The sequence below is a fragment of the Theropithecus gelada genome, chromosome 5, assembly GCF_003255815.1.
Source record: "Theropithecus gelada isolate Dixy chromosome 5, Tgel_1.0, whole genome shotgun sequence".
Lineage (NCBI taxonomy): Eukaryota > Metazoa > Chordata > Mammalia > Primates > Cercopithecidae > Theropithecus > Theropithecus gelada.
In genome coordinates, this window is record NC_037672.1 from 380,152 (window position 1) to 406,837 (window position 26,686).

General features: G+C 38.1%; 1 protein-coding gene across 1 annotated transcript in view; it reads right to left on the bottom strand.

Moving 5' to 3' along the window:
• ZNF721 (zinc finger protein 721) overlaps positions 1 to 26,686 on the bottom strand; it is a 207,671-nt gene that overhangs the window by 162,677 nt on the left and 18,308 nt on the right. The window contains 2 exon segments of the mRNA XM_025384587.1: positions 4,065 to 4,623; positions 4,708 to 5,200. Coding sequence (XP_025240372.1) covers positions 4,065 to 4,623; positions 4,708 to 5,200 — 1,052 coding nt within the window.

Sequence of the window (26,686 nt, forward strand, 5' to 3'; positions counted from 1 at the left end):
TGGATAAAGTGACTAAAAATGAAAACTATGCCCCATGAACTGCATCCACTAAAACAAAAAATCATAACAAATTCAAGGTGATAACATGAATCTCAACAAAAAAGATCACTGCAGATTTTGCATCTTGAATCTACACAGATCATTCTATTTTTCCAACACTTTCTTACACTCAGAAGGTTCAGAATAAAAAAGTTTTGCTATGTCATAGAAAATTATATGTAAAATTCTTCACCTAGCATTAAGTCTCTTAAAAATTTTAAGAGGGCCGGGTGCGGTGGCTCACGCCCGTAATCCCAGCACTTTGGGAGGTTGAGGTGGGCAGACCATGAGGTCGGGAGATTGAGACCATCCTGGTTAATACAGTGAAACCCTGTCTCTACTAAAAATACAAAAAATTAGCCGGGCGTGGTGGTGGGTGCCTGTAGTCCCAGCTACTTGGGAGGCTTAGGCAGGTGAATGTCGTGAACCCGTGAGGCAGAGGTTGCAGTGAGCTTAGATCGTGCCACTGCAGGTTAGTCTAGGTGACAGAGCAAGATTCTGTCTCCAATTAAAAAAAAAAAAAAAAAAACACACAAAAAAAATAATTTCTAAGATATATTTTAAGAGATTTCAAAATTCTGACGAGTTTCTTCATATGGTGCTTACAATATGCAACCCACTTATAAACCTATTCTAACTTATGTTTAACACACATTTTGTTAGAATCTCATACAATTTTTCCTTTACCAATACAGAGAAACAATGCTGACTTAATCCTCTTACCTGTGGACACTGAATTACTCTTATCTCAATTAAGTGATCTGAATGTTGCATTGATAAGTTATAAATAATCTCAACCCAGTTAAAAATAATTTACATTAAAAATTATAAACTTCTCATCTGAACCTTGAAAGTCTATGTGAAATTACATGGCATGAAGAGAACAGTGAGAAAAATACTCATAACACAAAGGAAAAGACGACCTCTGAGGAGGCATACAGAGCTGGGAATAAACACATGAAGACCTCTGAGGCATCCACAGCTGGGGATAAACACTTGAAGACATCACAAAACTAAAGATAATTAGAAAATAAAAACAGAAATCCTCTTTAAATTCAGAATGAGTCAGTTTTGCAGCCTAGGAACAGATCTCCTCTCCACATGCACAATTAGTGCCATTTCTTCACCATAGATATTTTCAATCTTTTACTTGGAGCTACAAACTAACTCCAGCAATATTTGTGGCCAGTTATGGAGCATCTATTACACACCCAGCACTTTGTGATTGTTCACTACAATTATTTATCAAAACATCCCCAATACTTGTTTTCCCACTACTTGTCTGAACAAATTGGCCCAATAAACTTAAAAATATCAATTATAAAAAGTGAAAGGAATAACTAAAGAAAACAGCTTATATAAGGTTATCCAATTAATGAAATGTTCTAATTAAAGATTACTTAATACATTGTGAAATTTCATCTAAAAATTTTTGTGCACTAAATTTTATAAAAACGATTAATTTCTGACAAGCTCAAATACTTTATGAAGTGAAAACAAAAAAATGAGAAACAAAATTATAGCTCTAGCATGAGGACCACATAAACACAGAATTGGTTGGCATGGGGCAATTCTCAACAATGATCCATTAGATTGTGCAGTAATTAAATAAAAAGAAAACATAGGTGTGATTTCAAAATGTTTTAGGTTTGTAGATTTCTAGTAAATTACCTATCCACAGTATTAACAGAACCTTCTTTGTTCCAATATTGCTATTTTCTTTGGAAAATAGGTACAAACTCTCATGCAAACACAATTGCTTGCTCCACAATTTCCTTACACCCAAGGTTTATCTTTAGAGCACAACATTTATATATTTAACTCCATGCAAATTAAAATTAAAAGGCTGTGTTTGCAGGACATGCCACATGTTCAAAGATAAATATGAAACATTTCTGAAAACCATTCAAGACTCAGGAATGTATGATTTATTACAATCATAAAATGACCCTTAGTAAAAAATAACTTACATTTAAAAATAATTAAACGGTGTAATTGGATTGTGTGTAATACGAAGGACAAATGCTTGAGGTGATGAATAACTCATTTACTCTGACGTGATTATTACATATTGTATGCCTTTATCAAAATAACCCATATATACCATGAATATATACATCTACTATGTACCCACAAAAACTTTTAAACTTCAGTAAGAATAAAAATGTAACATGGAAACAACAATATTCTTCAATTTATTTGCTGCTGAAAGCCACTGGAAAAAGAGACTAGAGATGTCATTCAACTATATTACCAGATAGTACATTGTTACCATCTTTAAGGTACACCCTTGAGTAAGGTGGGATAGGTGAAAGTTGGTGGCATAATAAAACGCTTCATTCAACGCACAAAAATTTTAACACAGTAACAATTTTGTTTAAAAAATTAAGTTCACACATGATCTTCAAAATTTACTGCATTTTATTACATTTATAACATAAATGTACATTTGGTAAAACAATTTACTACTAAAATTCAGATTTTCTCTCACTATAATGCAAAGTATTACTCTGAACACCTACTTCATGCATCACTCAGTAAGTCAACAACTAAAAGCCTCTCTGCTAAGATTTTCCTCACGCTTCTTTCATTTTCTCTTTCATTTAAGTTCATGAATGCCCACCTAATGCAAAGGAATTTCCCATATCTCCAATGCAGTGACAGTTCATCACATGCTTTCACATAAATGAGAATGTTGAAATAGCATAATTTCAGAGTTCAATTATTTGCTTTTCAAAAAATTTATACTTTTAAGTGAAAAAATATACTTTGAATATAATCTCTTCAAAAACCTACTTTTAACTTATATGCAAAGAAATTTTCTAACAGGTTCAACTTCTGTTATACTTAATAGTCTGATTATTTTAAAGTCTGAAGTATTAGTTCCTTAGTTCTTTCTATGGTAAATCCTCTGATGTACAGTCTTAATTTTAGCCTAAATATTTCTTCACATTTAGTGCATCTACAAATTACGTTTCATTAGAAACTCTGTTTTTTTTTTTTTTTTTTTTTTTTTTTGGAGAGTTTCACTCTTCTTACCCAGGCTGGAGTGCAATGGCATGATCTTGGCTCACACAACCTCCACCTCCTGGGTTCAAGCGATTATCCTGTCTCAGCCTCCCAAGTAGCTGGGATTACAGCCATGGACCACCACGCCCTGCTAATTTCTGTATTTTTAGTAGAGACGGGGTTTCTCCATGTTGGTCAGGCTGTCCTTGAACTCTCGACTTCAAGTGATCCACCCTCCTTGGCTCCCAAAGTATTGGGAATATAGGTGTAAGCCACTGTGCCGGCCTCTGGTGTTTCTTAAGCTGCAGCTTCTGAACAGATGTTTTTCCACATTTACTACAGTCGTAGGATTTCTCTCCATTATAAATTCTCTGATGTTGAACAAAGTTTGAGCAACTGCTTCAGAGTTTTCCTCTAGTACAAAATGTATACAGTAAGTTCTGGGATACAAGTACAGGCACTAGAGCCCTCTTTATCTTTGTATTCTCTGTCTTAAGACTACTCTTCTTAACTTTAATAGCCTGTATTTTATAAAAGGTCTTTCAACAGAAATTACATAATACTTTTATTAACTATAAATTTAGAGTAGATGTTAATAGCTTCTGTATATTTTTATATTTGTACAAGTATCCTCACATATAAATACTATCATCTGCAAAGATATTAAGCATTGGTTAAAAGTTCTCCCACATTTTTTGTGTATCTAGATGTGTTCTTCAGTAGGAATTACACTAGGAAGTGACAAGAATTTGAAGTCTTTGTCACATTTTAAATGTTAATTTGGCTTCTCATCAATATAATTACTTATTGTTTACAACAGATTGAGGTGTGGTTAAAAGCTTTCTCACATTTTTCATATTTGTAGAGTTTCTCTCCATCATGAATTATCTTAAAATTAGAAAGGATAGAGGAGTATTTAAAGACTGCGACCTTCATAAGACATTCCCCTGGTATGAGTTCTCTGATGTTTAAGAAGGCTGGAGTACAGCTTAAAGGCTTTGCCATATCCTTTACACTTGTATAGTTTTATCGCCAGTATGAATTTTCTTATGTGCATAAAGATTTGCAGACTGTCTAAAGGTTTTGCCACATTCTTCACATGTGTAGGGTTTCTCTCCAGTATGAATTCTCCTATGTACATAAAGGATTGCAGACTGTCTAAAGGCTTTGCCACATTCTTCACATGTGTAGGGTTTCTCTCCAGTATGAATTCTCCTATGTTTAGTAAGGACTGCGGAACTATTAAAGGCTTTATCACATTCTAAACATTTGAAGGGTTTCTCACCTGTATGTATCCTCTTATGTTTAGCAAAGCTTGAGGATGAGGTAATGACTTTGCCACATTCCTCACATTTGTAGGGTTTCTTTCCAGTGTGAATTTTCTCTTGTCTATTCAGGTGTGAGGACTGTTTAAACACTTCCCCCCGTTCTTTACATTTGTAGGGTTTATCTCCAGTATGAATTTTTTTATATTCATTCAGGTTTGTGGACCATCTGAAGGCTCTGCCACGATCTTCACATGTGTAGGGTTTCTCTCTGGTGTAAATTCTCTTATGTGCAGCAAAGTTTCTTGACCTACTAAAGGCTTTGTCACCTTCTTCATATTTGTAAGGTTTCTCTCCAGTATGAATTTTCTTGTGTTGATTCAGGGCTGTGGACCGTCCAAAGGCTTTGCCACACTCTTCACATTTGTAAGGTTTCTCTCCAGTATGAATTTTCTTGTGTTGATTCAGGGCTGTGGACCATCCAAAGTCTTTGCCACATTCTTCACATGTGTAGGGTTTCTCTCCAGCATGAATTCCTTTATGTTGAGTATTGTCTGAGAACTTCTCAAATGACTTGCCGTATTGGTTACATTTGAAGTGTTTCTCTCCAGTATGTCTTGTCTTGTCTTTGTTTGAATTTGCAAATTTACTAAAAACTTTGACACCTGCATTACATTGAAATATTTTGCTCTGGGTATTTGGCAAGCATTGATTAATTTCATTATAACCTCCTTTCTGCACTTTACACACATTCATACTTTTACAGCCATTCCTTAATTGTAAATTCTCATGCCCACATTTTTCATATCTTCTCAGTATACATTTGTGGAATGAATCTTCTATCCCCTGCACTGGCAAAAAGTCTTGGGTGAAATGAGAACACATAGCTGAAAGAAATAAAAAATAACAAATTATCCCAGTTACTAGATTCATATGAATATACTTTACAAATCTTATAAAATTATACAAAGTACGCTAATAAGATGGCATAACAAAAATACCACAAGTCATAACTTATTCACAGACATATACACGTAACAAACATATAGTGATCAAAATGCCTTTGTGTGAAATCTATAAATGTGTTAATTGTATGCAATGCCTCAGGTAAGCACAATGCCAAGAGTCACATAGAACAGGAAAGAATGTTTGCTACATTCACCTACCAACAGCTCTTCCTCCTCCCCAATATAGCACTATGCCATTAGGAGAAAACTCTCAACTGTCTTTTTCCTTAAAAGCGAAAAAAAATACTGATACACATATCCTTACTTCTGCCTTTTGGGGTCTTTACAAAAACTGATTTCTGCCTCCCATAAAACAGTGCTGAAAGAAATGGTGATACTTTGGAAGAACAACTTGGGTATGTGAAGACAAATTACAAATATTTCAAGAGCAGACTGAAGTGCTAAATACAGGCAACAGGTAGAGCAAGTGATTAGAGCCTTTTTTTTTTTTTTTTTTTTTGAAATGGAGTCTCACTCTCTCACCCAGGCTGGAGTGCACTGGCGTGATCTTGGCTCACTGCAAGCCCCACCTCCTGGGTTCACGCCATTCTCCTGCCTCAGCCTCCCCAGTAGCTGGGACTACAGGCGCCTGCCACCACGCCTGGCTAATTTTTGTGTTTTTAGTAGAGACGGGGTTTCACTGTGTTAGCCAGGCTGGTTTCGATCTCCTGACCTCATGATCTGCCTGCCTTAGCCTCCCAAAGTGCTGGGATTACAGGCGTGAGCCACCACGCCTGGCCAATTAGAGACTTTTAAGAGGAAACATGAAGAAACCCTTTTAACTAAAAAATAAACACGAAATTCCAGACAAGAGACATGCTTCCAACATGTATGACAAGTTCCCATAATCTCTATCAAAGATAATTGGCTTCAGACTACGTCATGACAAACGAACATAATAAACGTTGTGACAAACAGCTTTTTGTTAATGCTCAAATAACAAGCAAATATTACAACGTATACAAAATAATTTTAAATTTTTCAGAGAACCATAAAAAACAAAGATGTACAAATTTTTAAAATGTAATCTGAATAATGCTGAATCAGTTAACTGAAAACACATACAACTAAATGTAATCAGAAAAATTAGAACATCAGTGAAAACATTAAAAACAAAAAAAAATCATGGAGGTGACAAATACGAAATGACTCAGAAATTTTCAAAAGTTAAAAAAAGGATGCAATAAATGAAGCAGCTCAACAAACTTCAACTAGGATACACACACAGAGATTCATGGCAAGGCGCATATATAAGCAAAGTTTCAAAAATCAAACACAAGAAGGGCGTCTCAGGAACTGCAAAATAAAAGTGATGTGTCATTTATAAGTGTGGTCTTATTACCAGTGAATCTGTCAACAAAATATTTCACACCAGAAGGAATTGCAATATAACTAAGGTGCTGGAGAAAAAAAAAAAAAAAAAAAAATTATACATGGGAATAATATAACCAGCAAAACTGTCCCAAAACTAAAGAAAAAGTAAAGACCTTTCAAGATAAGCAAACGCTGAAAAAGTATATTAGCACAACACCTGTCTTACCAAAAAAATACTGAAGAAAGCGTCTTCCAGTGAAAATAACATAATGCAAGAAAACCAAACAATCATATGAAAATACGTAACTTTCTGAAAAAGATATGCACATACACAAAATTCTGTACCACTATCATAATAGTGCAGAAAACATTTTAATTATTCTCTAAAATTTTAAAGTTAAAAGCATAAAAATGATCATAAAGTGTTGATCATTATCCAGTAATAATATACAACATAAAAAATGATTACTGACATCAGTAACGAACTTGAGGACAGATGTAATGAGGAAGTTTTCTTTTCTTCCTTTCTCACTCTGTCACCCAGACTGGAGTGCAGTGGCATGATCTTGGCTCACGGCAACCTCTGTCTGCCCAGTTCAGGTGATTCTCCTGCCTCACCCTCCTAGGACTACAGGTACATACCACCATACCCTTCTAATTTTTTGTATTTTTAATAGAGACGGGGTTTCACCATGCTGGCCAGGCTGGTCTCAAACTCCTAACCTCATGATATGCCTGCCTCGGCCTCCCAAAGTGCTGGGATTACAGGCATGAGCGACCGCGCCCAGCCCTTTTTTTTTTTTTTTGAGACAGAGCCTCACTCTGTTGCCAGGCTGGAGTACAGCCGTGCAATCTTGGCTCACTGCAACTTCCACCTCCTAGGTTCAAGCAATTCTCCTGCCTTAGCCTCCCAAGTAGCTGGGACTACAGGCGCGGGGGCACCACAGGCAGCTAATTTTTGTATTTCTGGTGAAGATGGGGTTTCAACATGTTGACCAGGATGGTCTCGATCTCTTTTCGTGAACTGCCTGCCTCGGCCTCTCAAAGTGCTGGGATTACACGTGTGAGCGCCCAGCCAAGGAAGAATTTTCAAATGCAACTCAGGTTTTTACCAGTTTTAAATATATTATTTTGCCGGGCACGGTGGCTCAATTCTGTAATCCCAGCACTCTGGGAGGCCAAGGAGGGTGGATCACGAGGTCAGGAGATTGAGACCATCCTGGCTAACATGGTGAAACCCCCTCTCTACTAAAAATACAAAAAACTTTAGCCGGGCATGGTGGCGGGCGCCTGTAGTCCCAGCTACTTGAGATGCTGAGGCAGGAGAATGGCGAGAACCCGGAAAGCAGAGCTTGCAGTGAGCCCAGATTGCGCCACTGCACTCCAGCCTGGGCCACTGAAGAAGGGTCCGTCTCAAAAAAATAAGACAAAATAAAAATATATTATTTTAAGAAATTTTATGTACTTCCCAAGATACCAGAAAAACGTATCTCTATAGATACACCAAAAAATAAGATGACAGAAAAAGAAAATAAGGGGCAAAAATGAAATAATCCAGCAAAACAATAAAACTTACGAAGTAAAGGTTTCCATTCAAAATACATTCACCAAATAAAGGGATTGATTGCAAAACTTAACATGATCCAGCTTGCTTTTCTACAGGAGTCACTTGAGATGTAATGATTAAAAAAGACTGAAAAGGGCAAAATGAAAGAAGACATTTCATGCAAATAACCAAATAAGAGGTCCAAATTATACAACACAAAGTACATCTTAAGTCAAAACTGTCCTATTTCATAAAATATACTTTAACTAAAAGTTCGTAAGAAAGAAGGACATTAAACAATAATAAAGTTCCTTTACTGGGAACTCATGACAAATGTGTGTATACATATGTTAATGTGTCTGTGTGTTTATGTGTGTCCCACATTGAGTTCCAAATATACAAAGCCAATACTGACAGAACTAAAGCAAGACAAAAAAAAGCAATATAATTATACTAGGATATTTAAATACCTCAATTTCTGTAAAGAATAATGAAACAAGATAAAATATTCACAACAGGAGACTTGAAAGCAGTATTAAACAATTATGCCTAACAGAATTGTAGAGAACATTGCTCAACAAGAGAATACACACCTTCCTCAATAGCTCATATAATATTCTCCAGGATAAACGACATATTAGGACACAAAAAAAGTCTTAACAGAAGTTTTTAAAATTGAAATTTTACAGATTACTTTTAATGACCAAACTGGAATGAGAGTAGAAATTAATAAAAGAAAGAAAACTATAAACCCTGTCTACATTAAAACTACAAAAAATTAGCCAGGCGTGGTGGCAGGCAACTGTAGTCCCAGCTACTGGACAGGCTGAGGGAGGAGGATGGCGTGAACCCAGGAGGCGGAGCTTGTAGTAAGCTGAGAGTGCGCCACTGCGCTCCAGCCTGGGCAACAGAGCAAGACTCTGTATCCCCCCCCCCCCCCCCAAAAAAAATGTACATACTTATAGAAATTAAACAACACAAACTAAAGATTGAAATAATAAAGATGTCTAGACTGCGCAATGTAATCTACAGATTAAATGCAATCTCTGTCAAATTTGTAATTAAATTATTGTAGTAATAGAAACAGCAACCCCCATATTATACGAAATTAAGAAACAGTGAAGTACCCAACAATTGTCAAAAACAGAAGCAATCTCAGAGGCTTCACAGTTCCTGATTTCAAAACACATAAAAAGCTAAAGAATTAAAACAATTTGGGATGGGTATAAAGCTGAACAGCTGGATCAATAAAATAAAATCTAGCAAAAATATGAACACACACAGTCACATGAAGAATAATTTAGACATTCATAATTATTGCAGCATTGTTACTGAAAGCAAATAAATGCAACACAGATTTCTCTCACCAAACTGATAAATTAGAAATATTAAAATTATGAAATATTACTGTTTATAAAAAGCAAAAATCAAACAAGTGAAGATAAATCTTGATGACATTAATATAAAATAAGTCACAAAGAGAAACTGTATAAATCAACTTACATCAGATATCTAAAGCAGTTTGACTTTAAAACAACAGAATCGTGTTTGTAAAGGGCCAGAAAATAGAAAAAGTAGGTAGTTGTTTAACGTGTATTGAGTGTTAGCTTTGCAAGATAAACATATTCTAAACATAGAATGCATAACAATGTTAATATGACTAAGCCGAATATTTAACAAATATATGATTGTAAAGTTTATGCATTTTTGAAAACAAAAATAATATCTAAGAGAGGTATGACACTTTTGGAAATTATCTTCAAATCACAAAAGTGTTTCTCACACACACACAAAAATACAGATTTACAAACAAATAGAGGGTAAAATTAGAATTTCAATGACTACTCACCTAGGCAGGGTAAAATCACCATGGTATACACAAATAAAACAAGTATACAACTTACAAACAATAGGGAAAGAGTATGCAGACAGATAAACACAGAGACTCTTAAAGTAGACAGTGTACACAGCTGAGTGCTTTCATACACAATAACAACATTAAATAAAAACATCCTTCTCATGTTCCAGGTCTCAGACAACAGGTTTTCTACTCTTTCCTGTTCAGTATAATTTCGGCCATTAGTCTGTCATATATAGTCTTTATTGTGTATAGGTATACGATCTATACCTAATTTGAGTTTCTTAAATCACAAAGACATGTTCAGTTTTGCCAAATGCTTCTGCATTCACAATAAAAAATAAAGCTGTCTAATAACAAATGTAATTTAAAAGGTGAACACTCTACACTGAAATTTATAAATCATTAAAAACTGAAAAAAGGCAAGAAAAATTGAAAGTATTGCTCATAAAATTAAAAAATATTGTGAAAGTTCAATCTCTATCAAATCAATGCAATCTCTATCAAAATACCAATGACTTTTTTCACAGAAATGGAGAAAACAAACTTAAACTTTATACGGAACCATCAAAGACCCCCCAAATAGCAAAAGTAATCCTGAGCCAAAAAAAAAAAAAAAAAAACCAGCTGGAAGCATCACACTACCTGACTCCAAAATATACTACAAAGCTATAATAAGCAAAATAGCATGATACTGGCATAAAAACAAACAGATCAAACTATCCAGTGAGCCCAGTAATAAATTCCTGAACCTAGAAACAAGTGATTTTCAAACAAAAATGTCAATAACACACATTTGGAAAAAGACAGTGTTTTCAATAAATGGTGCTAGGAAAATTATCTACAAGATAATAAAAAAAAATAAAACTAGGCTCCTACCTTTTATGATATAAAAAACTCAATCACAAATAAAGATTTCAATGGGAAACCCAAATAAAGCTATTTGAAGTAAACTATACAGGAATGCTTTGCCACATAGTACAGAGCAAGGAATCTCAAAAGCACAGGCAAAAGAAGCAAAAATATGCAAATGGGATTACAACAAAGTAAAAATGCTTTGCACAGCAAAGACAACAACAGAGTGAAGAGATAACCTACAGAATGAAAGAAAATATTTGCGAAATAGACATATGACAAAAGATAAATTTACAGAATATATAACAAACTTAACAAAAATAACACAATTTGAACATAGGCAAGAGACTTTAAGAGACATTTTTCAAAAGAAATACAAATAGCCAAAAAGTACATGCAAAGATGCTCAACATCACTAATTGTCAGAGAAATGCAAATCAAAACAAGATACCACTTCACTCCAATTAGAATGACTGTAATTAGAAAGACAAAAAAAAAGGTTGGTGAGAATGAACAGAAAAGGAAACACATACAGTTGGAAAAATTATAAGTTAGGAGAGCCATTATAGAAAAGAATAAGTATCACAGGATAACATATATTTAAACCATCAACAAATGGTTTTTTTTTTTTTTTTTTTTTGAGACGGAATCTCGCTCTGTCGCCCAGGCTGGAGTGCAGTGGCCAGATCTCAACTCACTGCAAGCTCCGCCTCCCGGGTTCATGCCATTCTCCTGCCTCAGCCTCCCGAGTAGCTGGGACTACAGGCGCCCGCCACCTCGCCCGGCTAGTTTTTTGTATTTTTTAGTAGAGACGGGGTTTCACCGGGTTAGCCAGGATGGTCTCGATCTGCTGACCTTGTGATCCGCCCGTCTCGGCCTCCCAAAGTGCTGGGATTACAGGCTTGAGCCACCGCGCCCGGCCAACAAATGGTATTTTAACACTGTTTCTTTGACTCCTCGCCTACACAATAAACTGTGGATGACCAGATACACACACACACACACACACAATAATTCAAATTGCTGGATCACGTTCTATTTTTAATTTTTTAATTAAATGGGATTGCTGGAACATATGTAAGTTCTATTTTCATCGTAGCTAAAGAAAACAAAACCAGTATGTCAAAGAGAAATCTACACTCCCATGTTTACTACAGCACTATTTACAATGGCCAAGATATATGGAATCAATCCAAGTGTCCAAAACTTGGATGAATAAAGAAAATGTAGTATATATACACAATAAAATACTATTCATCTACAAAAGAGAATTCAATTTTGGTATTTGCCACAACACAGATGAATCTGGAGGCCATTACGTTAAGTGAAATAAAACAGATACACTGAGACAAATACCACATGATCTTACACTTATGTGAAATCTAATATAAACATTTATGATGAAGGCTATATGCAACTAGTCTTGGCAATCAGTTTTTGAATATAACATCAAAGGTTTACACATGTATTTAAAATATCCCAAAAAAGCTGGGCATGGTGTCTTATGCCTATAATCCCAGCACTCTAGGAGGCCACGGCGGGCAGATCACAAGTTCAGGAGATCAAGACCATCCTGGCTAACACAGTGAAATCCCCTCTTTACTAAAAATACAACAAAATTAGCCGGGCATGGTGGCGGGTGCCTGTAGTCCCAGCTACTCGGGAGGCTGAGGAAGGAGAATGGCGTGAACCTGGGAGGCAGAGCTTGCAGTGAGCCGAGATTGCACCACTGCACTCCAGCCTGGGCAACAGAGGGATACTCTGTCTCAAAAAAATAACATAACATAATATAACATAACATAATCCCAAAAATATTCAAGGCAGGGCTTTAAATACATGTTTACACATGCATATTCATTATTATTTACAAAAGACAATTCCTGGAAACACAAATGTCCCTTCAGAGATCAATATCAGATTTTTAAAATGTGACATATACATACAATATTTTATTTTAAAACAAAAATATTCTGACATATATTTGTGGAGGAAAAGTTAAATATTAAATTTGAACTCAATTGAACATGGACACAAACAGTGGTCACCAAGTCCCAGAACAGGTTGTGAGTCCCTTGAGGTCTTCAGCCAGCACTATTATGAAGAAATCTCTATTTCAATCTATTCCTATATATTAGTTATTGAAAAAGAATAGACAATCACAAAAACAAGTTGACCTTTTTGTGTTCCTGGAGCCCAGTTCACGAAAGGCCCTAGTGATAGGACCTCATGCCAAACAACTCATTATAAAAACAGCTAGGGTCCCATAGCATGATGAACCTTCATGAGACCCCTCCTCGTCTGTGCACGGATGGGTGGCCGACTCTGGAGCCCAGGCTGTTGCTTCCCAGTCTGGTGGTGAATCCTCCACAGTCTGGTGAATGTAAATATATATACCTCTTTTCCCTTCTCCCCTTCCCATTGCAATTTGGTTATTACATCATTTGCTTATTATATCTGCACTGCCATTTACGTGAGATAAAGGTTGTTTACCCTTAAAGGTATTGTGTGTTTTCTCCCCCTAACACATTTCCCGCACAGATCATTTTGGGTGTCAGGAACAGGATCCGAAAGCGAAAACGTGCCATTTTTCAGCCACAAGGAATGGGCTGGGAGCTTGGGGGCTTCCCATATCCTGGGATGGGAACTCCCGCAGTTCTCTCCTTTGGCCATTGAGTGATCCAAGGGAACTGGTCTTTTTGAAAATAGGGAATCTAAATTAGTGCATTTTGAACCGTTGGCTGTGCGTGAGGTGCTGCAGGGAATCCCAGTTGATAAAGGGAATGCTGAGGGAATTGCCCGGCGTGGATAGTGCTTGCTTACTGCTTATAAGTTAACGTGTCAAGACAGGGACTGGTTGCTACACGAGAAATGTAAGCTGAAAAAAAAAATGCTAATCTGACTTCCTGACTGGCCCTGGCCAGGCCTATGTCTTGACTGATCAGGCTCAAAGCTATCAGCCTATTGCTGAAAAAAGCAGCTGTCCAAATGGCCCGGTCAGGGTAAAACTGAAGAACTAGTCAGCTGGGGCTTGGAGCAGGTAAAAACCCAGCTCCTATCTCAAAGATGGGAAATCAACCCTAGGAAAATTCAAGAACCTGCACAAACTGTAAAATTCCTTGGCATCCTATGAAATACACGGTAATAGTCCATTTTACAAAAGGCTAAGGCTAAAATACTAGAATTTGCAACCCCTGCCACTAAAAAGGAGGCCTAGAAATTTATTGGTTTGCTGGGATTGTGGAGACATCATATGCCCCACATGGGTAACATATTACAACCTCTGCAATGCAGTCACTAGAAAATGCTATGACTTTCACTGGGGACAGAAAGAGAGAGCGTGGCTTTTGAACAAGCTAAACAAGCGTTGCAGCTGACCCTGGACCTACGGCCCATACGAAATAGGCCACGAGAACTGCAAGTAGCTGTCCTAGATCAACATGCTAATCAGAGCCTTAGGCAGAAACAAGGTGGGAAGAGGGTACACCTTGGGGGTTTTGGACCCGGAAACTGCCAAAGGCTGGCAAAGCTTATACCCCTTCCAAGAAGCAATTGTTAGCTTTTTATTGGGCTTTGCTGGAAACAGAGGACCTTTGCTTCAACCATGAGGTCTTTATGAGGCCTGAAATTCCTATTATGACGTGGGTCATGAATTCCCCCAAAACTCACCAGATAGGGCACACTCAGGAAAGCAGCATTATAAAATGGAAATGGTATACACAAGATAGAACTAAGCCAGGACGAAAGGGGATACTGCATTTGCATAAGGATGTACAAAACTTGCCAGCTCAGAAAACCACCAAGAAAGCCCTTCAGATAAGAAAACCTCCCCCATCCAATGGGGCAAATCCTTTAAAAAACTAAGCCCAGAGGACCAGAAACATGCCTGGTTTACTAATGGTCCCACAAAATACACTGGTAGCACTTGATGCTAGAAGGCTGTGGCTTACAATCCTGTTAGAAAACATAAGCATTCCTGATGAAGGAAAAGGTGGAAGCAGCTAGCTGGTTGAACCAGTAGTGGTCCTCTGAGTTATTCAGGAGGAGGCCAGAGGGATCTGTCACTTGTATAGCAACTCTTGGTCAGGAGCAAATGGTCTTACTACCTGGTTGCACCAATGGCAACAAAACAAACGGTTAATTGTGAATAAAGAGGTTTGGGGAAAAAAATACTGGGAAGATACCTGAATCCTGGTGCACACTACCATTATCACTGTTTTCCATGTTGATGCTCACGTGTCTCTGTTTTCTCTTGACAGACTATTTAATTAGCAGGCAGATCAACAAGCCAAAATTTCCACCACAACTGAAAACTTGAATGTGAATGAATGGATTACAACATGTTCAAGCCTTGCGGTGAGAGGCATTATAATGTAATAACCTATCTACTAACAGTCAGCACCTGTGTCTTTGTGCCTGAGGCCAAGAATAAGTTCATCAGCTGGGCAGCCACCACTGTAGAAGAAGCCAACCACAATCAATGTTGGCTATGAGTAGAGTTGCCAGAGGCCACCAGGAATGAGCTACCTTGGAGAATTGTCCCTGCCAACATTTCCGAATGGCTCTGTCACTGCCAATGGGGCCACAACAACAACAACTGCAATCCAACCTGGACTTCCTCTGACCAAACCAAGCAATCGATTTATGCCCAAGTCAGGTGAAAAGTGAACTCCACCTTCACCTTGCATCAAACGCCTTGGTATCCTGACCAACATGCCTGGAAAGGTATATACTGGGAACCCGCTGTGCTGAAGGCTGGATTCTGTATAGCACCCCACTCCCCCACTTTGTCTGGAGACTGTAAATGGCTCCTCTAATGTTACTCTGGGTTTCTCCCACCAGATAATTGTCAATATATACTCCAAATCAACAATATTGTCCCTAATGAAACAATCTCTTTCCTACTTACACATTAGTACACTATGATTACAGTAACTATATTGCAGTCCCCTGGGGGGCCCTCTGGATATGTGGATCCTACGGGTCGTGACACCTGCCCCTACAATGGACACAGAGATACACTTGGGGGTGGCCATTAATTCCATTCACCATACAAATGTGCTGGACTCCCTGGTGGTGATATTCTACTACAGTATTCTCCCCTGCCACTGCTACAATCCTGCTTCGGCAGCAATTAAAATATTAAGCATACATGTAGACAAAGCTCTCTACTAAAAATACAAAAATTAGCCAGGCATGGTGGTGGGCGCCTGTAGTCCCAGCTACTCAGGAGCCTGAGGCAGAAGAATCGCTTGAACCTGGGAGGCGAAGGTTGCAGTGAGCCAAGATCATGCCACTGCACTCCAGCCCAGCAACAGAGCCAGACTCCATCATAAATAAATAAGGAGAACCTACATGAAAAAACACTCCCCAGTAAAACAGAGTTGAAAATAAAAATAAAAAATTCTGACCTATAAAAGACTGAATATAATATAGATGTACCATAAAAACAATCCTTTAAATAACTACAGTTTTCATCTGTGACTGTGTACTTACGAAGATCTGGTGTTTTGAATCCTTACATGCAATGTACAGCAGTTAAAAAAAAATGGATCTCGGCCAGACACAGTGGCTCACGCCTGTAATCCCAGCACTTTTGGAGGCCGAGGCGGGCAGATCACAAGGTCAGGAGATTGAGACCATCCTGGCTAACACGGTGAAAACCTGTCTCTACTAAAAATATAAAACGCAAGCCGGGCGTGGTGGTGGGCGCCTGTAGTCCTAGCTACTTGGGAGGCTGAGGCAGGAGAATGGCGTGGACCTGGGAGGCGGAGCTTGCAGTGAGCCAAGACAGAGCCACTGCACTCCAGCCTGGGCGACAGAGCGAGACTCTGTCTCAAAAACAAAAAGGATGCATCTCAATTTAAAAATGCTCTAATAAGAATGAGCCTTTTCAGTACATTTATTTGTTACACACAATGTGTAAATGTGAGCATTTTATTTCAGAAATGTGAATTTGAAATCTGATAAATTTGACACAGAATATATCAGAAACTGAAAACATAGTAAGATGGCAGGAGGTTCTCTACGCACAACTTCTACAGTTACAAAAATGCAGCACTTATATCTTGAAAAAGGGAACTTTATGGGAGCCTTGGAATCCATGTCAAGGGTTGTGAACCCAAGACTGAGGAGGGCCGTATTGAAAAGACATGCCCTTGTTTGAGTGGCATGCTTGCCCATCACGGTCACAGCTACAAAATAAAATATGTCCAATTTTCATTGTAGGCTTAGCTGTAGACCATTTGGTTTTGTTCCTGCCACTAGAACCATCTGCAAAGACACCTAAACCAAGACACCTATGCCTCAGGTGAAAGGCCTTTAGAAGTTGGTTCTATCTGTGGTCTCCGAATTAGCCCCAAATCCACCCTTTGCACATGTCAGTCATGGTGTGGAAGAAATCCTGCCCAGACACCCACAGAGAGAAACATCCATCTGTGCCCCTGGATGTAGTCTTGCCAGTATTTATTTGACAGTGGGTCTTCACGTGGCACTATAACCTGGCTCCAAGTCCATGCAACCAAGTCCAGAAGAAGTTTTTCCTAACCTGGGACCTGCCAAAAAGCACACCTATATGTGCCCCTGTAGGCATGTTGGCTGACTTCATTCCCACTGTGAATCGTGAAGCAGTCACATAACCACGCTCTGGTCTCTGTCACTTAGAGTCTGAAAGACGTCCTGCCCACCCAGAAATCTGGAGGGAGAAATTCCATGAACCCCAAAACAGACCTGAAGACTTTGTTCTCAGCTGTGTATCCTGAAGCAGCCTTGTGAATCGTTCCACACCCTCGCAGCTGTGATCAAGGGTCAGTACTGCTCATCTAGGAACTTGTCCAATGACTAGGTTAGACATTTCCAAACACCTCTCAAGAGCGACACAGGAGGAGCCACACCTGCTCCATTGATTGTATCAGCACCTTAATCTGCAGATATAACTGGAGGGTTTTCTTCCTCAGTGCCAGTCATACTGGTCAACATCTTGAAGAAAGTTCAGTCTTCTCAGAAAATACACAGAATCCACAACTGTCTGATGCCCAGATAACAGGTCTGCCAAGCATGAATTTCACTGCAGACCCCGTAGTAGTTGTGTGACCTGAATCCGAAGCACTTTATTGCAATCTCAGTGGAAATCTCATCAGTCCAGAAATCCAATAGGAGAAGATATTTACCTCCCAAAACTAGTCTATAAAGACAGAATGGTGTATTTACTCCTTCAGATGCAATGACGTCAAAACAAGGCTTCACAAATTATGAAAGATCAGGCAAACATAACAGCACTAAAGGAAACTAAAAATGCTCCAGGAACCATTAACAATAAAACACAGATCCAAGCCAGGTGTGGTGGCTCACGCCTGTAATCCCAACACTCTGGGGAGCCAAGGCGGGTGTATCACCTGAGGTCAGGAGTTCAAGACCAACCTGGCCAACATGGCAAAACCCCATCTCTACTAAAAATACAAAAATTAGCAGGGCATGGTGGCACGTGCCTGTAATCCCAGCCACCCAGGAGGCTGAGGCAGGAGAATCGCTGGAACCCAGGGGGCAGAGGCTGCAGTGAGCCAAGATTGTGCCACTGCACTCCAGCCTCGGGTGACAGAGCAAGACTCCGTCTCAAGAAAAAAAAAAAAAAAAATCTAAAAAATAGCTAACAGAAAATGTTCAGAGCAGCCAGAGAGAAAAGTCAGGTTATGCCCATCAGACTAACAGCAGATTTCTCTGCAGAAACCCCACAAACCAGAAGAAAGTGGGGGCCAATATTCAACATTCTTAAAGAAAATAATTTTCAACCCGGAATTTCACATCCAGCCAAGCTAAGCTTCATAAGCGAAGGAAAAATAATACAAACAAGCAAATGCTGAGAGATTTTGTCACCACCAGGTCTGACTTAGAAGAGCTCTTGAAGGACACATGAAAAAGAAAAACCGGTACCACCCACTGCAAAAACATACCAACCTGTAAAGACCATCGACACTATGAAGAAACTGCACCAGCTAATGGGCAAAATAACCAGCTAGCATCGTAATGACAGGATCAAATTTACACATAACAATATTAATCTTAAATGTAAATGGGCTAAATGCCCCAATTAAGACACAGACTGGAAAGTTAGATAAAGAGTCAAGACCCATCAGTGTGCCATACTGAGGAGATCCATCTCATGTGCAGAGACAAACACAGGCTCAAAATAAAGGGATGGAGAAGGAGTATTTACCAAGCAAATGGAAAGCAAAAAAAAGCCGGGGTTGCAATCCTAGTCTCTGATAAAACAGACTTCAAATGAACAAAGATCAAAAACAGAAGGGGTCAGGCGCAGTGGCTCATGCCTGTAACTCCCAGCACTTTGAGAGTCAGAGGCAGATGGATCACGAGGTCAGGAGATCAAGACCATCGTGGCTAACACAGTGAAACCCAATCTCTACAAAAATAGAAAAAATTAGCTGGGCGTGGTGGTGGGCGCCTGCAGTCCCAGCTAATCAGAAGGCTGAGGCAGGAGAATGGTGTGAACCCGGGAGGCAGAGCTTCCAGTGAGCTGAGATCATGCCTCTACACTTTAGCCTGGGCGACACAGTGAGACTCCGTCTCAAAAAAAAAAAAAAAGAAAAAGAAGAAGGGCATTACATAATGGTAAAGGGATCAATGCAACAAGAAGAGATAACTATCCTAAATATATATGCACCCAATACAGGAGTACCCAGATTCATAAAGCAAGTTCTTAGAGACCTACAAAGAGAGATGACTCTCGCACAATAATAATGGGAGACTTTAACACCCCACTGTCAATATTAGATCAACGAGACAGAAAATTAACAAGGATATTCAGGACTTCAACTCACCTCTGGACCAAGCAGACCTAACAGACATCAACAGAACTCTCCACCCCAAATCAACAGAATATACGTTATTCTCAGCACCACATTGCACTTATTCTAAAGTTGACCACATAACTGAAGTAAAACATACTTCAGCAAATGCGAAAGAACGAAAATTATAACAGTCTCTCAGAAAACAGTGCAATCAAATTAGGACTCAGGATTAAGAAACTCAAAACCATACAACTATATGGAAACTGAACAACCTGCTCCTGAATGACTACTGGGTAAATAACGAAATTAAGGTAGAAATAAATAAGTTATTTGAAACCAATGAGAACAAAGACACAACCTACTAGAATCTCTGGGACACAGCCAAAGCAGCCTTTAGAGGGAAATTTATACCACTAAATGCCCACAAGAGAAGGCAGGAAAGACCTAAAATCGACACCCTATCATCACAATTAAAAGAACTAGAGAAGCAAAAGCAAACAAATTCAAAAGCTAGCAGAAGACAAGAAATAACTATGATCAGAGCAGAACTGGAGAAAATTTTTTAAAAATTTAGTGAATCCAGGAGCTAGTTTTTTTTTTTTTTTAAAGATCAACAAAATAGACCGCTAGAAACACTAATAAAGAAGAAAAGAGAGGCCGGGCGCGGTGGCTCAAGCCTGTAATCCCAGCACTTTGGGAGGCCGAGACGGGCGAATCACAAGGTCAGGAGATCGAGACCATCCTGGCTAACCCGGTGAAACCCCGTCTCTACTAAAAAGTACAAAAAACCAGCCGGGCGAGGTGGCGGGCGCCTGTAGTTCCAGCTACTCGGGAGGCTGAGGCAGGAGAATGGCGTGAACCCGGGAGGCGGAGCTTGTAGTGAGCTGAGATCTGGCCACTGCACTCCAGCCTGGGCGACAGAGCGAGACTCCGTCTCAAAAAAAAAAAAAAAAGAAGAAAAGAGAGAAGAATCAAATAGACACAATAAAAAATGATAAGGGAGATATCAACACTGATCCCACAGAAACAAACTACCATCAGAGAATACTATAAACACCTCTACGCAAATAAACTAGAAAATCTAGAAGAAATGGATACATTCCTGGACACACACACCCTCCCAAGACTTAACCAGGAAGAAGTCGAATCCCTGAATAGACCAGTAACAAGTTCTGAAATTGAAGCAGTAATAGCCTACCAACCAAAAAAAGCCAGGACCAGACGGATTCACAGCCAAACTCTACCAGCGGTAAAAAGGGGAGTTGGTACCATTCCTTCTGAAACTATTCCAAACATTAGAAAAAGAGGGACTCCTCCCTAACTCATTTTATGAAGCCAGCATCATCCTGATAACAAAGCCTGGCAGAGAAACAACAAAAGAAAAAAATTCAGGCCATTATCTCTGATGAACATCGATATGAAAATCCTCAATAAAATACTGGCAAACCGAATGAATCCAGCAGCACATCAAAAAGCTTATCTGCCATGATCAACTTGGCTTCATCCCTAGGATGAAACACTGGTTCAACATATGCCAGTCAATAAACATAATCCATCACATAAACAGAACCAATGACAAAAACCACATGATTACCGCAATAGATGCAGAAAAGGCCTTCGATAAAATTCAACACCCCTTCAAGCTAAAAACTCTCAATCAACTAGATATTGATGGAATGTATCCCAAAATAATAAGCTATTTATGACAAACACAGCCAATATACTGAATAGGCAAAAGCTGGAAGTATTCCCTTTGAAAACCGCGATAAAACAAGGATGCCCTCTCTTACCACTTCTATTCAAAACAGTATTGGAAGTTCTGGCCAGGACAATCAGGCAAGAGAAAGAAATAAAGGGTATTCAAATAGGAAGAGAGGAAGTCAAGTTGTCTCTGTCTGCAGACGACATGATTGTATATTTAGAAAACCCAGTTGTCTCACCCCAAAATCTCCTTAATCTGACATGCAACTTCAGCAAAGTCTTAGGATACAAAATCAATTTGTAAAAGTCACAGCATTCCTATATACCAATAATAGACAATAGACAGAGAGCCAAATCATGAGTGAACTCCCATTCACAGCTGCTACAAAAAGAATAAAATACCTAGTGTAGGGGCCTTTGAAAACAGTATGCTGAGAATAGATAGGGCTCAAGGACAGTATCTCCAACTGAACTTTTAATGAACTCCCGTAGGCGCCAAGAAGGCGGGTAAATAAGAAAGAATATAGAAACAAGGTACTGAGTAGAAGGTTACATGTGGGAAAAGAAAGTTTGTTTTGCATTGCATTCTTTCTGCTGACGTGAGGTTTATGGAGTATAAATAAAGTGAGGCGGAGGCTCTGAGTGCGGCCGCCATGTTCTCTGTGTCTTTGTCTTTGTGTGTTCTTTCATTCTCCACCACCCCCGGTGCGGCCCCCAACAAGTGGCGCAGCGAGCAGGGTCAGCACGGGTGAGTAGGGGAGAACAAGAAGGGGAACCCCCTAGGAGCGGGTAAGGCTCAGATATTGTTAAGGGGAACCTTCTTAAGCTTTCATTATGGGAATTCCATCTCTCTGGCCTCAGAATATTTATGGCTGTTTCAAGGACTGTTGCTGTCTATAGGAGTAGAAGTGAAAGAAAAAGACTTTGAAGCGATTGTTTGCCCATGTTGAATAACATTGTTACTGGTTTCAGTATCAGACTAAAGTGCAGCTGAATCGGAAAAAATGGTTACAGGTAGTAAAAGCTTTGCTTAGAGCTCTCCAGTTAGGGGATATTATGCCTCTAAAATTGTGGACCTTGTGTAACTCTATCACTCAGACATTAGAGTTACTTGAGACTGATTCGGTGTGTGGTAATGTAGCCACAGGAGGAAAGGTATCTGAGGATTTGGAAAAATAAAATAAAATAAAATAAATCTGAAATGGAGCCCATTTGTGCCAGGGTAGCAAAAGGGGGAGAAGAGAAAAAGCCAGCTCTTCCTTCTTCTAAGGGAAATTCTGACATGCAGTGTATTATGGAAATGCTTCAACAAATATTACAGATACATTCTTCTAATTCACCTTTGTGAGCTTTCCCTGTTTCTTTTCCTTCTGCCCTGTTAAAAGAGGATTTTCCAGTGCCTCCAACCCCCCAGCTTCCTTATCTCTACCTTTGTTTGGCAACGTTTTCTCAGTACCTTGCCCACCATTGGGGGAGGGAGAAAAGGAAAAGATAAAAAAAAATAAAAAAAAATAAAAATTTTAAGGAGCTGGATCTGTTTCCAGTTATTTGTGCTTCTTTTGCTCCTAATGCTTAGTTTTCAAATGGTGGCAATAATGTCCAATTTAATGCCTTACAAATTAAATGTTTAAAAAAAAAAAAACTGCCATTTCTAACTATGAGCCCCTATCCTTGGTCTTCTTGATATTTTTTCATCAAAAAATTTAATAATTTCTATAGACTGGAAGACTTTGGGGAAGGCTTTTCTTGATCGTTCTCAGTGGTTACAATTGCACAACTGGTAAATAAACAAGGCACATGTACAGACTAGAAAAAATGTTATGTGTGATCCCCCAGGAGCCACTGAGGAACAACTCACAGGCACGGGCCAATATGCTACTCTTAGTGCTCGGGCTGGTCTAAAAGATGTTGCCCTTACTCAAATCAAGACTTTGTTTTTAAGGGCCTAAAATAAGGTAAAAATAACAGGAAAATCTTCCCTTTCCTCTGTGAAGATTTTACTGGGCACAAATAAACAATATTCAGATTTCGTAGCCCATCTTCAGGATGCTGTCTTGAAAATTGGGAGTGCTGACCTTGCTTCAAAAATTTTGTTACAAACTTTGTCTTTTAAAAATGCTTATGCTGACTGTCAAAAATTGTTAAAATCGTTAAAGGCCAATGGGGCCAATTTAGATAAATATATTAAAAGTTGTGTTAGTGTTGGAGGGGCTATTTATAATGCTCAATTATTTGCTGGAGCTTTGTCTAAAGCCTTAAAAGAAAATAACAAACAAGGTGTTTACTTTCAGTGTGGTAAACCTAGACATTTCAAAAAAAAAAAAAATGTCATTTCAAAACTGATAAAAGTGGAAATTCACTGTCTCCTCTCCTGGGAAATGGGAGCCGGGGCCCACAGACTTGGGGCCCCAACAATTTATGTCACCAGGTCTAAAAGTGTAGTTGGTTTATCAGTCTTTACAAATAAAAAATATAAAAAAGAAAAAAAATGCACAAACTAACTAGGTTTCTTGTAATAAATCACTAAACTAGTCAAAGGACCAAAAAATACAAGATCAACATGACTCTAAAGGATGTGAAATTATGGTTCTGCACTTGTTACATTAAAAAGCTAAAATTAATAGACGTAATATTAACAATAATAACAGTAATAATAGCCATAGTATACTGAGTACTTACTATGTGTCTACTACTGTGAAAAAAATCTTCACTTGCATTTAGTTCTTCCAACATCCCTTTAAGACTGACAAATTTTATAATTATTACCATTTTGTAGACAAAAAAACAGAGTTAAGACAGTTTTATAAATGTATCCAAGGTCATATAGCTATTATATTTTAAAAATATGACTTTCTGTCCCCAGAGCTTACATGCTTAACCCTTTCCTCTAGACTGCTCTATAAAGTACAAAAATGGTAGTCACCCTCCTTGAAATAATCGGAGAAAAAAAAAACAATAACTAAGTAAAAGTTATATCTCAACACCAGATCCAATCCCAATTTCAAGTATCCATTTAGCCTTGAATAACATCACTGTGTTTTAAAAACCAAAATCCGTTAAGTATTTTGTGGTCCACCATTTTTTACAAAGCAAATACTCTATTAAATAGTAAACTACGAACTAAATTTCTGTACCTGTAATCACCTTGTTTACAAATATTTGTTATTAACTAAATCTACATACAATACCCAGTAAACAATGGCCTACAACATCAAAAAATAAATTCAAGTCCTCCTTAAGGATCCCACACCTTACCCCAGTTTCTCAGCTTTATGTGGCAACTAAACAAAACACCGCTACTGACTTAGTTATTACTCAGCCTTATACTTTGTCTCCTAATAGAGGAGTATATAAATTAACTATTAAAGAGTGTGGCCCTTTGCCAAAAGGACATGATGTTACTAATAAAATTCTTATTATGGTTCAAGTCTCACAATTTATATGCCTAGAGACAGGGGAACGTATTCTCAATAGGGAGGGTTTGGTAACACAGAAAAAACTGTTTTTTGGGAAACTTTAGTTTCTAATCAAAAGCCCTTATGTTCATTGCACATTAATAAAATAGTTTTTAAAGGGTTAATTAATACGGTGGTAAATACGTCTATTATTTGTTTAAATTAAAGGCCTATACAATAAAAAAAAAGACAAGTTTCAGTTATACTCACTGGCTTGGGTGCTTCTTCTGTGGTTTATCAAAACGTAAAACCTTTAACCTGTGTCGGTCCTAAAGGTTAACAAGGTCAAGTGTTTTTTTTAATTTTTATATTGTTCCTATCAATATTAATTTTTAGGAACAAAATCTTTCACAACAATTTGCTACTTTTTTAAACATTCCTCATATTTCCTCAACTGCCAAAAATATAATGTTCAAAATGGGCTACAATCCTTTAAACTCATAGCCACCACTCCTATTTATGTGAAACAGTGACCATTATTTAAAAAAATACTTAGGACTCTAAAAGAGTAAGTCAAAAAACAAATGGCCAAAAGAAATATAAAGCCACGTATTTCTACATGGAATTCCCGTCTTTGTCTTGTCTTAAAACTATAAATGTTTACATTAAACCTAGGGAAAGTTTACAGCCTGGTCTTCCTAATCCTGCCCTTATCCCACAAAGTTAAAAATTAATGGTCATAGATCTCAAAAATTGTTTTTTCTCTATTCAGTTACAACATCTTTTTTCTATTCTAGAAGGAGACAGTCACTTGGACAGCTCACATCATTTAACTCCTTTGGCTTTACAAAAACTCCAACTTGTGGAAAAACAACTTCAAAAGACTCATTTACATTATATCCTTCCCAATGTTCCCCTTTCCCTTTGTTTATTTCATACTTTACATTCTCCTACAGGAATAATTCATCAGACCAATCGGCTGCTAAAATGGATCTTTTTGTCCAATAAAACATCTAAACGCTTGGCTACTTATATCAATCGTTTAGCTAAACTAATCATCAAAGGACGGCATCACTGTCAACAACTTTGGGGAGGAGATCCTTCCTTAATTATCTCTCAATTCACTCATAGTCAAATCATTTATCTTCTTGCAACTTCTAATTCTTGGCAAAAAACTTCATCAATCTTGAGTTACAGTTTATCCTTATCCCTCGGTACAACAGGGAAAATTGTTTACTATTCTCATGGTCTTACTTAATTTCCCTACTACTGGTTGTAATATTGTTAGTAATTCTCAATATGCCGTTTATGTTACTTCTTATATTTCTCAGGCCACTTTACCTCTTTGTACTACTTCTTCTCTTCAAAAACTCTTTTCCTTGTTATTTTCTACTTTGAGCCAACGTCGAGCTCCTTTATTCATCACTCATCTTCGTTCTCATTCTCAACTGCCTAGACCATTAGTTCATAAAAATACTCAAATTGATTCACTTCTAATTGGCCACTTACAGACTACAAAACAAAAACATGCTCTACATCACACTAATAGTTCTGGCCTTCAACAACAGTTTCATTTAACTCGTAAATAAGCTCGTTCTCTTATTCGAGCTTGTCCTTTCTGTGCTCCTTTGAACATTCCATCCTTCCATCCTAAAGTTAACTCGAGAGGTACTCAAGTTAATCTAATTTGGCAAATGGATGTTATACATATTCCTTCTTTTGGACGATTAAAGTATGTTCATCATACCATTAATACTTTTTCTCATTTTCAATGGGCCACTCCGTTGCCATCTAAAAAAACTAATTCTGTTATTACACATCTCTTAGCTTGTTTTGCCATTATGGGCATTCCTTTTATACTTAAAACTGATAATGCCCCTGCCTATGTCTCTCATA